Source organism: Pipistrellus hanaki (genome assembly GCF_964339955.1).
Source record: "Pipistrellus hanaki genome assembly, chromosome: 14".
Classification (NCBI taxonomy): Eukaryota; Metazoa; Chordata; class Mammalia; order Chiroptera; family Vespertilionidae; genus Pipistrellus; species Pipistrellus hanaki.
In genome coordinates, this window is record NC_140516.1 from 9,785,663 (window position 1) to 9,802,293 (window position 16,631).

Here is a 16,631-nt window from a genome sequence, read left to right on the forward strand (position 1 = left end):
TGTTCGATTCCTCCCAGAGCACCCCTCTGTGGGCTGCCCTCCCATCCACAGGGATCCCCACTGGGGGCCTGGGCATCCCCAGGCGTACGGCAGCAGAGAACCCTCCTCTTGGTCACAACTGAGAGGCTGGGCAGGTACTAAACCAAACCGAGCCATTCAAAACCTGGGCTCAGGAGCCGCTGTGGCTGGACCTTGGGCGGGTAAATGGACAGGGGCCTCGCCCAGCAGACAAGGAGGGAGCAGGAGCAGACGGAAGCACAGAGTGGACTCAGAAGCAGCGATGAGAGCGCCCGCCTGGTGCCTGCAGTGACATCCCTGTCCCATCTGTCCCCACGCCAGGCTGTTCCTCTCTGTGCTCATAACCGACCCTCTCTGTTCTGCCACAAGTGCTCCGGGTGCCTCTGCCATTTGCTAATGAATGAGGATGAGCCCACCCGTGCCTCATACCCCTCTACAGCCCCAGCTCCCACCACATCATTAAGGTGGAGACACTTGGATGGTCCCTGATAATGAACGACCCTCCGCTTTCCTCTTGGGGAGTCACCGGAAGGTCCCGAGGGGCTGGCGGAGCCAAAATGACAAAGGTAGCTAGTGAGCGGGCTAAGACACACCACGTGATCCAGGCCCTCCCCTGGGCTATGTCCACATGTATGAACACACACATACACGCATGCTTACACACCTTGATGGCTTCCTTTATCTCGTAAACATCAAAGAGGATTGGGGTCTTCATCAGCGCTAAGATAGTCTTCTCGAAGTTTCCTGACAGTTCAGATTTCAGATCTTTGATCAAATCCTGTTTGGATATTCAAACAAACAACAGCCCTATTTAGAGACTCCACAGGTGCCGGACAGGGACTACTTCACAGATGTGAGGAGGGAGCACTGGCTGGTCCACGGAGCACTCTCCAGCCCCAGCCCAGCCCTGCGGAACCGGAGCTGCATCCGCACCCGTCCCAGGTTCGCTGCGTCCGCACCCGCACACTGATGCTGGAATACTAGCCTACACAATGCTTACGCAGGTTCTACCTTCCTAAGATTCAAAGGTTCCAAATATGCCCCTTGCATCTGTTCAGTCCTGAAAGCCTTTTCCTTCAAGCCCTTCTCCCAGCCGAGCCTCAGGGTGGCCGAGAAGAGGGCAGGACAGCAGCCAGGCTCCCAGGAGAGGACCAGGCCGGGGGGAGGGAATCCCCTGCCTAGGGGCTCGGTGATCGAGGCAGCGCTGGGACAAGAACCCCGATTTCTGGCGCCTGTCATCAAATCTCTGTTCCCTGTGGACTCCGGTTTCCCCCTCAGAGCATCCAGTTTCACTCCTAGAGATGCCATCAGCCGTGGGCAGCAGGAATACCCTGATGTGCCTCACTGCCCCCAGGAAGAGCAGGGTGAGCAGGGCTGTGCTAGAGGCCGCCTCGGTCAGGGAGATCGGCCTCCCTGGACCCGCCCCTGCCCCCTCACCTTCCCGTACGCCGTCTTGAAGGACAGGAGGATCTGCTGCCGCTGCTTGTTGGAGCGACTCCCCAGGCAGTCGATGATGGCCTGTTCGTCAGTCCCTGGGGGAGGCAGAGGTGGGAGTGGGCAGGGCTGGGGGTCGTGGGATGCTCTGCAGCTGGAAGACTCTCCTTCTTCTGGGTCCCCCAATGTACCTCCACATCCATCTTCTCTCCACTACCACTAAGGCCAGGCTGCCTCGACCCAGTGACCCCCGCCCACACAGCCACCGGGTAACTGCCTAGGGTGTGTGCGGGGGGGTGAGCATTTGAGCCATCGGGAACGCTCACCAAAGCCTTTCATAGCCTTCCGCAGGACCTCGGCGTCTCGCAAGGGGTCAAAGCCAGGAGCATCTGTGATGGTCCCTCGATTCCCAAACTGCGGGACAAACAGACAGGTAAGATGAAGCATCCCCAGATGCGACTGCCCCGCCCGACTCTGGGAATGACCTTTATGTGAAAGTTGGGGTAGCTGAAGGAGCTCACAGTGAACAGCACAGGGGAACCCACTGAGTGATCCTACGTGGCCATTATCTGTCCTGCGTCCTGGTACTGACGCTCTGCCTGGCTCACTCCCATGCTAGGAGCCCATCTACAGCCGAGTCCTGGTGCTGAAAATCGGCCCTACACCCAGGTCCTCCGGGGTGGCCTGGGCTCCTGCTGAAGGGGAGGCCTCAGGCTTCTCCTCGATGCCTTACCACCAAAGCATCGCTAATGGAGCCTGGCTGGTCCACGGAGCACCTCTGTGCAAAATGGAAAAGGTGACTCCTCTGGGGGGATGTAGGTGCCCCCCTTCACGATGGCCCAGCAGCCTGACCACCTCCTGGACCAGCACCAGCTCCTGGCACCTCCTCTAGACTCTATAACCTGCTGCCGCCTCACTCCCCGACGCTGGCAGCCGTGCTCCCAGCAAACTTCATTTCCCTGCCTCAGCCGCCTCGCGGTGGGCTAGCTCCTGTGGCTAATGCACTGATTTTAACAGCTAAGGAGATAAACCCAGGGAAGAGATGAGGTAGAAGGGAGGGAGGGAGGGAGGAGAGCAGGGCAGGGACGGGGGGATGTAGGACGTAGGGAAGAGAGGGGACCCTCTGTTTGAAAATAGTCATCAAGCACATATCACTAGCACTGCACTTGGCTGGCTTGGCCATGTAACCATGACAATGAATTCTAGGCTCTGCAAACACAAACTGCTCTCCCAAAGGAGCCAAGAGCAGCTCTGGAGGAAGGGCCAACCATGTTCCCTACAGGGAGGTTTTACAAATCCTCTCAAGTGAGCGGGGTCGGGGGTGGGGGCCCATCCAGGAGCTGAAGGCTCAGAGCTGTCGGGCATAAAGCCTGAGCCCAGGCAGTAGGTAACCAGCACAGAGGCATGGAGAGCAGCCGACATTCACCAACTCGCACTCAGAACATCTAACCAAACCGGGGGAAAGGGGGCAGCTCCCTGCTCTTCAGGAATTCATACCAGGCCTGGGGAGTCTGAGAAAGTGACACTTCGTTAAAACAAGAAGTAGTCACAGCCCTGGTCGGTTTGGCTCAGTGGATAGAGCGTTGGCCTGTGGACCGAAGGGTCCCGAGTTCAATTCCGGTCAATTGAACCTCCGTAGCCCTGGCCCTGGTTGGGGCACGTGTGGGAGGCAACCAATCGATGTGTTGTTTCTCTCACATCGATATTTCTCTGTCTTTCCCTCTCTCTTCCACTCTCTCTAAAATCATGGAAACATATCCTCGGGTGAGGGTTAAGACAAGAAGTTATAGCTGGAGGCCTGAGCCCAGGCCTATCCACCCACACCCTCCCGGCCTTGCTGGCAGGACACAGGGCCTTTGGAGCCAGGCTGGGACGGAGGGTAGCACAGGGCTGGCACTCACCCGAGATGGGGGCACGGCAGGGGTGACGGTCCCGGAACCTTGAAATGATGGGTAGCTTGGCACCGGCTGCGGGTGCTGCCCAGGAGGTGGCATGGGTGACTGACCAGGGTAGGTCATTGGCGGCTGCCCAGGGTAGGCTCCTGGGGGCTGCTGTCCGGGAGGCGGCATGGGCTGGCCTGGCGCAGGGGCCCCTGGGTATGCCGGGTATGAAGGCATTCCGGATGGTGGGTTTCCTCCAGGGGGCGGGTATGAAGGCATTCCGGATGGCGGGTTTCCTCCAGGGGGCGGGTACATTCCATACGGAGGAACAGGCTGCTGCGTGGAAGGGGGCTGCCCAAAGCCCCCAGGCGGCAGAGGAGGGTAACCGCCCCCAGGGGCGCCAGGGGCACCAGGGGGGTATATGTTTGGCATGTTGGCTCCTCCGAACGACCCGGACATGTTGGCCGCCTGCAAGTCCACAAAGCAGAGAAGAGCCTAAGACTAATGAGGAGGCCAAGCAGGCCCAGGACAACATGCAGGCCCCACAGAAAACAGCCGGGCGAGCAAGTCAACCCAGTCCCCTATCAGCCTTCCCTCCTCTCTGCCCTGCCCTGCGCCTGCAGGCCCCGGCGCTGCCCTGGGAGCCCAAGCACCTGCACTGCTGACCCCGCCTGCTCTTGTGCCCAAAACCCCCACACTGGCTCTAGCATCGCACGGTTACCATGGCAACTGCCCGTCTCCTCCCAGTGGTTAACAAGTACTCCAGGGCTAAGGCCGTGGAGTGTTTCATTCACAGGTCCCAGTACCCAGGATGGGCCCGGCACAAATTAGACTGCCTACTGGGTGCACTGTTTACACTGAGCATACATTTGCTTAGATTACAAAGTATGCCATTTTAGATTAGATTACAAAAGCAAACCAATAAGTAAGAGTAGCATGTCTGTCCATGCTACCAGGAACCCACTCCCAGGCCCAAGCTGAACAGCCACCCACACAATCATACATACACACACACACACACACACACACACACACACACAGATGGACATTTGTACAAAGCGCATGCATGCATACACATACCCATCCTCACCTCCCTACTTGTCCTATTCTGAGCTCATACAAAAGGCACCACCCTACCCAGCCCCAAAGAGCCAAAAAGGACCTAACAGACTGCACGCCAATGTATCCCCCATCACTAATTTCTCTGCCTCTGCAAATGTAGAGACAGAGAGGGACAGTGAGCAGGTGAGAGCCCCGACAAAAGCCCCTATGTCCTAAGATGCCCCCCAGTACACTCAGCATCCACACGTCACACACAGCCCCCGTGACACCCTGGAAGCCAGCAGCCTTACGCCCTGGCCATGCAGGAGTGGGCCCAGGGCAGCCCAGCAGAAGGGCTGGACTCACCATTCCCGAGAGGTAGTCCTGGTTGAACTGCCCCGCGTAGTTGGCCACGTTATCCAGCCCAATAGGGGGCATGTTGGGCTGTGGGGGGTAGCCAGCACCTCCCCAGGCACCACCACCTGAAAGCAACACCAAGCCCGTTAGCCCCAGGTCAGCCCCCCAACAGGGAAAGGCAGAGACGGCAAGCTCCCAGGTGGCCCAGGGGCAGGCCAAGCAGGGTCTCGGAGACAGCACTACAGGCCACACAGAACACACAGGCAAGCAAGTCTAACCCAGTCCCCCTGCCGGAGGAAGGGAAGAGGGGCCCTTCGCCTCTGTCCGGGGAGGGAAGGAGTAGTTCAGCAACACTCCCAAGCCCTCTGTGGGGTACTGAGGGTGCGGGAGGTCAAGGGCAGGTCTGCCCCTCCACCCCAGCCCAGACTCCCCATCGTAGAGCAAGAGTGCAGACGCAAGGACAGGTCATTTTAGGACACTGACAGCAGGAGCTCAGGGAGACTGAGAATCCAGGGAGATGCAAGCGCGTGGTGGAGCGGGGAGGCTGACACGGTGGCTGTAAGTCTGCAAGAGGCAGGGAGGAGCAGGTTGGAGGAGGAAAGAAGATGGGCCTGAGTCACGTTAAACAAGACACCGTCCTTGTGGGGACAGAGGGGGACCTCAGTAAAAAGCCCAGCTCTGGAGCCAGCAGAACCAGGGGCTGTGTCCTGGGGCGGGCACCCACATCGAAGTTCCGTTTCCTCTGGGGTCAAGGGGACAATAACTAGTGTTTGCTTCACACTGCCGTGCTGAGGCTGAGCTAACGCCAGCCAGGGCCTAGCTGGGTGCCCAGGGCGCTATGCTGCCAGGGTCACTGCAAGCAGCTCGCAGCCCAGCTGGCGTCATCGTGCTGGCTGCTGGCCTGTTGGATGCATTCTGTTCTCGGCAGCGAACGGGCCTTGGGGCCTCGATCTTTTGCGCTGCAGGGCTCTGGGCACTCAGGACAGAGCCTTCCCGAGTCACCTGCCTGCTCTCTTGCTGCTCAGGTGCTCAGACGATAGGATTCCTACTACCGTGTTTCCCCGAAAATAAGACATCCTCCGAAAATAAGACCTAGCACATGGAAAGATAAGACATCCCCTGGAAATAAGACCTAGCACGACTTTGGGAGAAAAAAATTAATATAAGACACTGTCTTATTTTCGGGGAAACAGGTTAGGGAGAGGGGACTCAGGCCAGCACAGGCAAATCAGGACAAGGGCTGGCTCGGAGCGCAATGGCCCAGTCCACCGATGAGCCAGCGGCTGAGCCTCCCAGCGCTGGGCCTGACCATCACAAATGGCCTGCGGGGCCCTCAGTGCTCAGACTCCAGAGCCTCAGCTCTAGAGAAATGAATGTGCTCAGGGATCTTATGGGGCGAGGGACATCGCAGCTCAGGCCACCTCAGGATGACCAGTCCAGAATGGTCCCTTCCCCCCTTATCCCAGGAGCCCTCAGGTGTCCCTCCTACCCGGGGGCCAGGCCAGAGAAGATGACCTCTGGGTGTGCAGAGCAGCACTATGGCTGGTGCGGCTGCAGGACGCGGGGCCCTCAGAGTCCGCCTTCACTCCCCCACCCTCTCCCCGACCCCGCAGAGGGACCCTGAGCCGTGAGCACAGAAGTGACTAGCCACCTGATAGTGCACCCAGGACACCGTGCCAGAGGCGTTAGCTGGCTCTCGTTAGCATCTGGGACAGCCCAGTGGGTGAAGAGATCCGTGAAGCCATTTGCAAAGGAGACAACAGAGCCAGGAGAAGCCTCAGGGCCTCTGCCCTCCTCCAGCTGCCACCCCACCTGGCTATACTGTGGGGAACAATCTTATTCCTCTCCTCCCCACACACACACTTACCTGGTGCAACTGGGGGGTAGCCGCCTGCGGGCGGGGGGTAGCCTGGGTAGCTCATGGTCAAATCTGAAAGGAAGAAAAAAAACGCTCAGGCTCTGCCGGGAGCTCCCACCAGCTTAACCAGAAACTTCTCAGGAGAACACCAACAACCACAAGCCAGCCCCTGCAGGAGAGATTGCATCAGTCTGGACTGTGGCAACCAGTTTACCCTCTACCTGCTTTAGGGCCTCCAGCTCAGCACACCCACACCCACACCCACATCCACACACTCACACACTTACACTCACACTATAGGACTTGCCACCCATGAGCGGTGGGCTTCCCTGAAAACCTCTTTCACCTAAGCTTCACTCCCACCTGTTTGTCTCCATCTCCCAGTGCCCTTATCACCATCCATCCAGCAGGGGGCCAGAGCCCATCTCCCTGTGCCCAACCTGCGGATTGGCCAGCCTGGGTACACTCTCATTCTCCAACCTCTGGTTCATTCCTCAAGGGAACCTGGCAGGGAATCACTGTCCCAGGAACAAGGAGGGACCTCAGGAGCTCACCTGACCCAGGAGGTGGAATCAGGCAAGTGAGGCAGCACCAGGCAGCTCCTAAGAACCAAGGCCAGGAGCTCAGCAAGGGTAAGCGACTTGCAGATCAGAGGTAGGAGGAGGAAACAGGCCTGGAAGCCAGGCCGCTTTGAATACAGCCCCTCTGCCGTGTCCCAGCAATTCAACTGCCCAGGAGCGACGCAGATCTGCCGTGACATCGGCCACTCTTGCTAATCAGTGGCTGCTGCGGTTTGCAGAGGCACCCAATGGCAGGCGAGGGAGTGTGACCAAACTGTAGGCCCCCTTAACAATCACACCTGCTGGCCCGGTGAGCTGCTCCTTCCATGCTGGGCCCCCCTGGTTCCCAAACTGTGGGCACCAGAACCACCTGGAGGCTTGTTCAACTCCACAGTGGGCTCCACCTACAGAGTCTGGGTTAGCAGAACCAGAATCTGCGTTTCTCACAAGTTCCCAGGTGATGTTGTCTGTGGGTCCAGGGCCCCACTGTGAGACACTGCTGCCTACCTATGAGGTTCCAGTTGCTCTTGGCTGTGCCTGAGAACTGGGAATGCACTTTTCATGGGGGCTGCAAGCCTTTCTTAAGGTACTACCAATCCCCACAGGGTGGCCTGGTTCTTAGCCTCATGGCCGAGCTCATTTGTTTTGGTCTAATGGGCAGAGCGGTAACGGTAGGCAAAGCAATCTTGAGGCCAGACGATGGCTAAGTGACCTTGGAGAGAGCTAGGACTGGCTACCTGTCGCATGGACCATAGACCCCTTTTCTTGTACGCTGTGGTCTGATGGTCAAGATGTGAGAGTCAGGACAGCATGAACCCCAATAGGGCTGCCCTAAGACTGGTTCATCTTCCTGTGGCTGGTGAGTGGTCAGTACAAAGACTTCCAGGTCCTGCCTGACCCTCTGCCAGAACCTCAGACCTTGCTGCTGTGGACAGGTCCCGGGATCTGAGTGATGGTTGAGCCGGGAGTGATGGGAGGCAGAGAGAACAGGTGAGCTGCGGTTGTGTCCTGACATCCTTCTCTCTGGAGACCATCACTGTGCTGAAGCTTTGGGCACCAAAGACCCCTGTCCACTCCTCGTCTCCTCCCAGAGCACTGAAGCCCAAGGCCCACAGGAAGGTGGCAGAAAAAAAACACCACAAAAGCAAGAAACTAACCTGTTCCATCCCCCAAAATAAAATTCGGCCAGACCAAAGATTTAAATGTAAGAAGTGGTGTCAAACCCCAAAGATATAAAATTAATGTTCTGCATGGTAAGAGACAAATAAGGAAAACAACCTAAAGACAAGAGAGCCGGGCCAGTGTGGCTCCGGGGCTGGACACCAACCTGGCCTGTGAACCAGGAAAATCATGGTTAGGTCCCAGGTTGCCGGCTTGATCCCCAGTAGGGGGCATGCAGGAAGTAGCTGGTCAATGATTCTCTCTCATCATTGATATTTCTATCCCTCTCTCTGAGATCAAAGAAACACACACACTCACACGCACACACACACATATACACACATTTTAAAGACAAGAGAAATGACAAACTTAAGGAAAATGTTTTATAATAAAAAGACCACTAGAAAAACTCAAATGATGTGAGCAGGCAATTACAGAAAAGGAACTGAAGATTAAAGATGTTCACTCTCACTGTACGCTGAGAACGCCAATGAAAAATACAGCGGTGTCAAATTTAAAAATGACACCCTCTTTGACCCAGAGACTGGACTTCTGGAAGTACACTTTCGCAGACACACGGACACCATGGGAGGGGGCATCCGCACATGGCGACGGCAGCACTAGTTACAACAAACCCCTACGTGTGCCCTAAATACATCACCACGGAGCCATACAGTGGGTACTCTGTAGCTACTTTTAGAATCAGCCAGCTCTATATATGGGGATATGAAATGATCACCATTATTAATCAAGGAATAATACTAATATTTTTTAAAAAGAAAACCTAACCATACAAACTTAGTGATGTGTGTATATATATACACACATGCACAGAGACCATCCCTGGAACAAGAAACAAGAAACTGGGTAACACTGGTTGCCATTGGAGAAAAAAAGCGGAGACAGAAATGAAGCTTACTGTTTGTATTTGCATTTTTGCCACATAAGTATTGCCTATGAAAAACAACTTTAAAAAGGCCCAATTCAGGTGGGGATTTATGAGCTCACTGGAGGCTGCGGCTGTTCTTGCAAGATCTGTATAGCACACACAGAGTCCATTCAGTCCAAGACGGCCCCTCTCTGAGCCTGGGGTTAGCACGGCTAAATAAATACACCAGACTGGGGCCTGGACCCTGACCGCTGGTCAGCCTCCGCCTGCCTCCAGGGTGCTCATGGCGAGGCCCCAGCAAGAGCCAGGATCTCCCCTGGCAATGAGCGCTGCCCTCGGTGCCCGCAGGCTGGGTCCAGTTCCACGTCCAAGGAGCAGTCCTTCCTCTCTGGGTCTCCCTCTCCCCCCCAGACCTCCAGGCTCCCCTCCTGAGAACAGCCATTTCCTACCATCTCCGGCCAGAGTAGCTTCAGGGCTACGCCCCACTCCCTTGTTTCTCAGAGGCCCAGGTGTGGGCTGGAGAGTAAAGGTGGGACTGTCCTCTCCCTTCCCCCTCCTACATCCTGTACTGGCAACACGGGTGTTCTGGATAGCGAGCCCTGAGGCAGGCAGATTCCTGTCACATTCCTCCCTTACCTCTGCCAGAGCTCAGCCTACTGAGATCTCCTGGGATTCTGACCAACCTCCAACATCTCAGTGCTCACTCAGCTTTATTTAACATCCACGATACAGAAAGGGCCAAGGACAGACACTGCCAAACTCACTCCTGACCACCCCCAGCCACACTACAGCGGCACAGGCACCAGCAGCCAGCGGGCCACCTAACCCAGCACACAACAGCGCACGTTCCCCCCCGCTCACAGCAGTGTGAGAGGGTCCCCATCAGGTAAGGGTGTAACACTCTCCCACGCCCAGAGCCTTCCAACCTAACCGCCAGAGAAAGGCTGGCAGCCTCGGGGTGCACCACCCTGGCTCCCAGTGCCCCCCTTCTTCCCTTCCCATCTATGGCATGTGCTGGGAGGCTGCAGGGATCCTCCTGCTGCTCTAACCCAGCATTCACACTCTTCCCCACCTTTTTGAAAATTAAGAAATCTGCTCATCTAGTCTTTGGGTAACTGTGGTCTCTGATTCTTCTCAAAAGAAGCCACCACCGGGGCCTGCTGTCTTGGCAAAGTTGTTCCCGGGACCCTGAGGCTCAGAAGGGAGCTGGGCAGGGATTCCAGGGGCCCCTCTCCACCTCCCCCCACCCCGCACCCCCAATGCCTGTCCAACCTCACTGCCCAGGACAGCAGGGAACAGGGTCGTTACAACCCAGCAGGCCGCTTTCTCCTCCGCACCCAGGAGCATCCCTCTGCGCTCCCCCAGGCCTCTCCTATTCCCGTTCTCTCACAGAGGAGAAGGGTGCCTGGGTGGGATTCTTCCACTGCGGCCGCTCTGTGTGGCTCTGGACACAGACTGACGGGGACTCAGGACTCATAGCTGGCCGGCATGTGGCTTCTCAGGACTTCTCATTCTTAGAAAGCAGCCTCCAGGGAATGTCAGGCCCCTCCTTGTTCCTGCCTCATGGGGCTGCTGCAGCAAACACCACCCTCCCTCCTCGAGGGGCCCGTCTACCTGCAGCTGCACACCGATTTCATCCAGCTGTGGTCCTCCCCCAGCTGTGGTCCCCCCGCTTCTCAAATGTCAGTCAGCAGCGCTTCTCACACCTGACTGCCGGGTCCCTCCCCCAGTGTCTGAAACAGCAGCGCTGGGAGAGGACCCCAAAAGCTGCTTGACTATGAACCTCACTCTGAGCAGCACTGGTCCCCATGCAGGAGAGTCATCCTGAGAGCTCGCTAAAAGCTGCAGCTGGCTGGGCCCCGTCATTCTGGGCCTTTCAACCTGGATGAGCCCGGGAATCTGAAACTTAAACAGACACCCCAGCCCCGCCATCACTCCCAGCGATTCTGTGCTCCACACTCTAGGAAACACTCCTTCTAGCGTCTAGCTTTTATTCGCAGCAGTTGCCCGAGGAAAAGCAACAGAGCCCGGGTGTCCCTGGATCCCATCAGAACCGAGCCTCGGAGCAGCTAGGGGACTCGGGACCGGAAAAGGACCTGCTCCCTCGGGCTGTGCATGGACACACAGTGCACCATCCAATCCCAGGCTCTGGGCCCTGCAGTTTGGGAGCCAATGGGCCCCGCGTGGAAGGACCAGCTCACCGGGCCAGCAGGTGTGATTGTGGGGTCAGGGTGGGGCTGGGCTGGGGGAGCAACAGGAGATGTGGGTAATCAGGACAGCACGAAGGAGAGAGGAAGGGAAGAGTGAAGGTGCAGGTTCCTTCTCCCAGGCCAGGCCCAGCTCTGCAGCAGAGCCCTGTGAATGGCTGTGCTGGATTTTCCAATCACCCCAAGGAGAAATCCCCAACAGGAAACTGGCAGTGTTTTCTTTCCATCCTCTGCATGCCTGAGTGCCAACGCCTGGTCCACGCTCCAGGAATGGGGCCAGGCAGGAGGCAGAAGTGGAAGGTTGTGGGGGAGGGGAGGCACCTCTGAAAAGGCCTCTAGGAGAGGAAACCGGCCTGGGAAGAGGGACTGGAGGAGGCAAGGCCTTGGCCTGCGGAGGCCCAGCTCTGTGGGCACCCCGGAGCCTGGTGTCAGTGCAGCTGGTTCTCGTATCTGCAGATTCTGCATCCACTCATTCATCCCATCACTGATCAAAAATATTTGGGGAGAAAAAATTCCAGAAAGTGATTCCCTAAACAATAAAATATAACTCTTTACATAGCATTTACACTGTGTTAGGTATTATAAGTCACCTAGAGATGATTGAAAGTATTTGGAAGGGTATACACAGGTTATATGCAAATACTAACCCATCTATCTATATACCGGTTGGCAGGCCAGTAGGTATGACGCACACTGACCACCAGTATGCAGATGCTCAATGCAGGAGCTACCAAGCGACAGCAAGTTTACAGAGTGCCCTCTCACAGTCCGGGACCTTTCGGGGGAAGTCGGACTGCCAGTTTTGGCCTGATCCCCACAGGCCAGGCCGAGGGACCCCCCACCTGCAGAAGGGACTCCCGCTCATTCCGCAGATGCCCTTTGAACCCTGGTGCCCTCCATGTGCATGGGGAGGGACTGCAGGAGGTTGGCTCCAGGGCATGTCCAGTCTGTCTTGCTCAGTCCCACCCCACTGGCCCTTTCAATTAATTCCCTTTCAATGTGCATGAATCCATGCACCAAGCCTCTAGGTTTATATCAGTGACTTGAGCATCCTTGGGTTGTGGTGTCCAATCCCCCGCAAATACCAAGTGACAGCTATACTTTCACTCTGGGCCCCCCGCCTGACAGACATCATGTTCTCTCCTCTCAGCTGCCTTTCCAGACCAGGTCCTTGGAACTGAGAAGGGGAGGGAGTAAGGCAGGAAGGACCGCTGTCACATGCACAGAGATTCATACAGGAGGTCTCTCTACCAGCCCTCCACCGCACAGCTCTGGCAGACCCAGCTCATCCCTGTTCATGGGGACAGGCCCCTCTGACACCTGCCCACTAAAGGGGCTTCTGGAACAGCCATCATGTAGCCAAATGCCAACCCAAATTAGAGATTTTGAAGGAGTGGGAAGCAGACAACAGAGGAAGGTGAATCCAGATATGGTGCCAATCATATCTGGCGGAAGCCCAGGCCAGAATGTGACGGGGCTCAGGTTGTGGTCCTTGTAGACGCCAAGGTCCTTATGACTATGGCAGAAATTTTTAAAAAATCTTTCCACCCAAGTCTGAGTTCAAGGTATGGTCAGGATGAGGAAACACCTCCCCCCTCAAAAAAAGGGGGGAAATTGCGGGCTGTGCTTCTAAGTGCAGCTCAGGCTGGAGGCAGACCTGTGTCTTTGCTTCACCACTTCCGCCAGAGAGGCTGCTCCCAGTTACACCACCTCCCAATTACACCACCTGCCGGCGGGCCCTCCAGGACCAGCCCGAGAAACCAGGTAGGAGGAACCAGCAGACGTTAATCAACCACAAGTCCCCGAGATGTCTGAGCCGCCCCCCCCCCGCCCCCCCGAGTCGCCCCACATAGCTCTCAAGTCCCTCCATCTCCTGTGAAGTCCAACCCCAGTGCTGTTTCTCTACGATCACCTCGGCCCACGGGGGAGCCGCACACTCCCGGCCCCACTGCAGTTAACATCAAACGCAGCTGTGCCGGAAGGGAACTTGGGGAGCCCCCTCTCTGAACCCCTCCCTCGTCCGGGTGGGGAAAGGGGAAGCTGAGTGGTTCATCCCAGCTCATGCAGCCAAGCAGCACCGACACTGGGCCTCAGAATGGCCAACTCAAGATCCTCCCATCACCCAGTGACTCTCTTCCATCTCGAAGCCAGTTCCCCCTCTTCACGCAACCCACACTCCCCCTCTTCACGCAACCCACGCTCCCCCTCCCCCGCAAGAGCCACCAACATCACAGGGCAGTCACAAGACTTCCTGGCTCTGCTGTGCTGCTGTGTTTCATCCACAGCCCCCAGATCTGATACCATCACCTCACCCTGCTGGGGAGCCTGAGCGACACAACATTCTAGCTCTACCTCCTGCCGGCTGTGTGACAGGAAGTCACTTCGCCTCTCCCAAGCCTTCCTTCTTACCTGTGAAATTGGGGAAATGCACCCTCTTACTCTGTGGCTGTGAGAGTCTAATGCACTGGTGCCCACAGAGAAAGCTCTCTGCCATGTAGCTTATTGGCATAGAGTAGGTGCTCAGTTCATTTTCACTTACCCACTTCAGAAAGTGGTTCTGGGAAAAGTAGCCTCCCAGGGTGATCTGATCATAACTTCCTAATGGGACAGGCGAGGGGGGCAGTCGAACCCCAGGCATACAACTTCTTAGGAAAGGGTCTATTTTTGCCTTAAGCAAGCTTGCCTATTGCTTCTGTGCATCTAGGTTAACACACCTTGCAAATAAGCCCCAAGAAAGCACATAATCTTAATTTATCCTGTAACCCCTAGGGCTTCCTCCCACCTTCAGGTAACCTTCCTTAATAAAAGAAACAGCAAACGTCCTGTTAGTCTCAGAAGCATTTTACCTCAGCCTGCTGAGATCTGGCTTCCAGGCTCAAATACCTTTCTATTTAAATTCTCTACAGGCTTGGACTTTTCTCACATCCTAAGAAGCATTACTGGCCTGGCAGCCAGGGTTCAGGTCCCAGCTCCAACACCTGCTCAGTGACTTTCACTGACAGCCCATCTGACCATCCCGAGATGTGCATCCCGAGGACTGAATGAAGCGAGAACAAGGAAGACCTGTGTAAAGTTCTCACTGTGACCAGCTCACCCAGTATCGTTCTCTCCCAAGTGGCTAAAGAGGGACAGGCTCGGATGCTCAGGTGTCTGGCTCACACTGGGGGGTCGGGAAAGAGGAGAGGGGAAGACTTTTGAAAGCCCAAGATCAAGGCACCATCACGTTCCTTGATTAGGTCCCTCAAAAACACCACACCAGACAGTCCCCACCAGATGCCCCAGAACCTGTGACTGTTACCTTACGTGAGAAAAGTTACTTGCAGATGTGATTGTAGTTACCAACCTTCAGATGGGTAGGCCCAATTTAATTACAAGAGTCCTTTCCTGATTGTGTTAAGGATGAAAAGAAAATGATAAGCATGAGAGAGACACCATCCCAGGAGGAACCGGACCAGGGCCACATGCCTTGCCTTGTGAGGCAGAAGATAAGGATTCTCCCCTAGAGCCTCCAGAAAAGATGTATCCATGCCTATGAGCACTGAGAGACCTGTGAGACACGTTAGAAATAAAGTCATTCCTAGCCGGTTTGGCTCAGTGGACAGAGCGTTGGCCTGTGGACTGAAAGGTCCTGGGTTCGATTCTGGTCAAATGCTTGTGCCCAGATTGCAGGATCAATTCCCACCCAGTAGGCAGGAGGCAGTTGATCAATGGTTCTCTCTCCTTATTGATGTTTCTCCCTCTCTCTCTCCCTTCGTCTCTGAAATCAATAAAAATATATTAAAGAAAAACAAAGTATTTTTTAAAAAGTCAGTGGTGGTCCATTTCCAAGGCAAGGCATTTAACCCTGAATGGAAAATAACTGGTAGTCTACTTGCATTAGCCTGCAAACGTGACAAAGTTCATGCACTTGGAAGGTCCCCAGAAAACAGGATGTTGTTGGGGAGGAGCCAAGTGACAAAAGAATTTAAATTGGGAAGGGGAAAGAGAGAATATCCTATCCTATATTATAAAAGCCTATTGATGCTGTCACAAGATGGCTACTACAAAGGTGGCCATTGCAAGATGGCCTCCCTCATGTCATCACAAGATGGCTGCCACAAGATGACTGGCAGGGGAGAGCAATTGTGGGCAATCAGGCCAGCAGGGGAGGGCAGTTAGGGGTGACCAGGCTTGCAGGGAAGGGCAGTTGGGGGCCATCAAGCCAGCAGTTAGGTGTCAATCAGGCTGGCAGGGGAGCAGTTAGGGGGCGATCAGGCTGGGAGGCAGAAATAGATAGGGACAATCAGGTTAGGAGCCAGCAGTCCCAGATTGTGAGAGGGATGTCCAACTGCCGGTTTAGGCCGGATCCCTGTAGGGTCCCAGATTTGAGAGGGTGCAGGCCCGGCTGAGGGACACGCCTGCTCCATGCATGAATTTTGTGCGCCGGGCCTCTAGTAAGGAAATAATGAAACTTAAGCGACCTCCAGGAAGATTGTACACTCCATGGTACCCAGCCAATGAGGAACCAGGGGAGGGACCTGCACACTAGGGAATAAAACGTTGGTGGTAACCGCTTTGAACGTGTCTGCCCACCAAACACCTGATCTTGCAAGATCGACATTAAATGCCTCACTTTGTGTCTCCTTGTCCTTTTTTAAAAAAAATTTAATTGTTTTTCACAGACAGAACTACAAGACAAAGATCCCGTGGTGAAATGGTGCTGAGGTAGCAAACAGTAGGGTGGTGCCTCAAAAAATTAAAATTTGATCCAGCAATTCCATTTCTGGGTGTTTACTCAAAACAATTGAAAACAGGAACTCAAACATATTTGTACACCCATGTTCATAGCAATGTTACTCATGTGGACAAAAAAAGAGCCTACACACTAAACTGACAAGCTCAGGGAAGGCCTGCATGGCAGTCTTACAATCTCTGAGACTGAAAGTAACCACACAGGATGGTCTGTACACCATCAAAATCCTCCCATTTACCCTGGCCGGTATGGCTCAGCTGGTTGAGCATCACCCCAAGCACCAAGAGGGCACCCATTCTTTTTTTTTTTTTTTTTTTTAATATATTTTATTGATTTTTTACAGAGAGGAAGGGAGAGAGATAGAGAGCTAGAAACATCGACGAGAAAGAAACATCGACCAGCTGCCGATGTGCGGGGATGTGCCCGCAACCAATGTACATGCCCTTGACCGGAATCGAATCTGGGACCTTTCAGTCCGCGGACCGATGCTCTAC

The 16,631-nt window shown here is 55.3% G+C and overlaps 1 protein-coding gene across 1 annotated transcript in view; it reads right to left on the reverse strand.

Annotated features, from left to right (window-relative positions):
* ANXA11 (annexin A11) overlaps window positions 1–16,631 on the reverse strand; it is a 46,893-nt gene that overhangs the window by 8,095 nt on the left and 22,167 nt on the right. The window contains exons 2-7 of the mRNA XM_084904662.1: window positions 6,598–6,660; window positions 4,740–4,855; window positions 3,354–3,800; window positions 1,779–1,866; window positions 1,456–1,550; window positions 683–796 (exon numbers count right to left, since the gene is read on the reverse strand). Coding sequence (XP_084760788.1) covers window positions 683–796; window positions 1,456–1,550; window positions 1,779–1,866; window positions 3,354–3,800; window positions 4,740–4,855; window positions 6,598–6,652 — 915 coding nt within the window. The 5' untranslated portion in view covers window positions 6,653–6,660. The remainder of the gene's footprint in view (window positions 1–682; window positions 797–1,455; window positions 1,551–1,778; window positions 1,867–3,353; window positions 3,801–4,739; window positions 4,856–6,597; window positions 6,661–16,631) is intronic.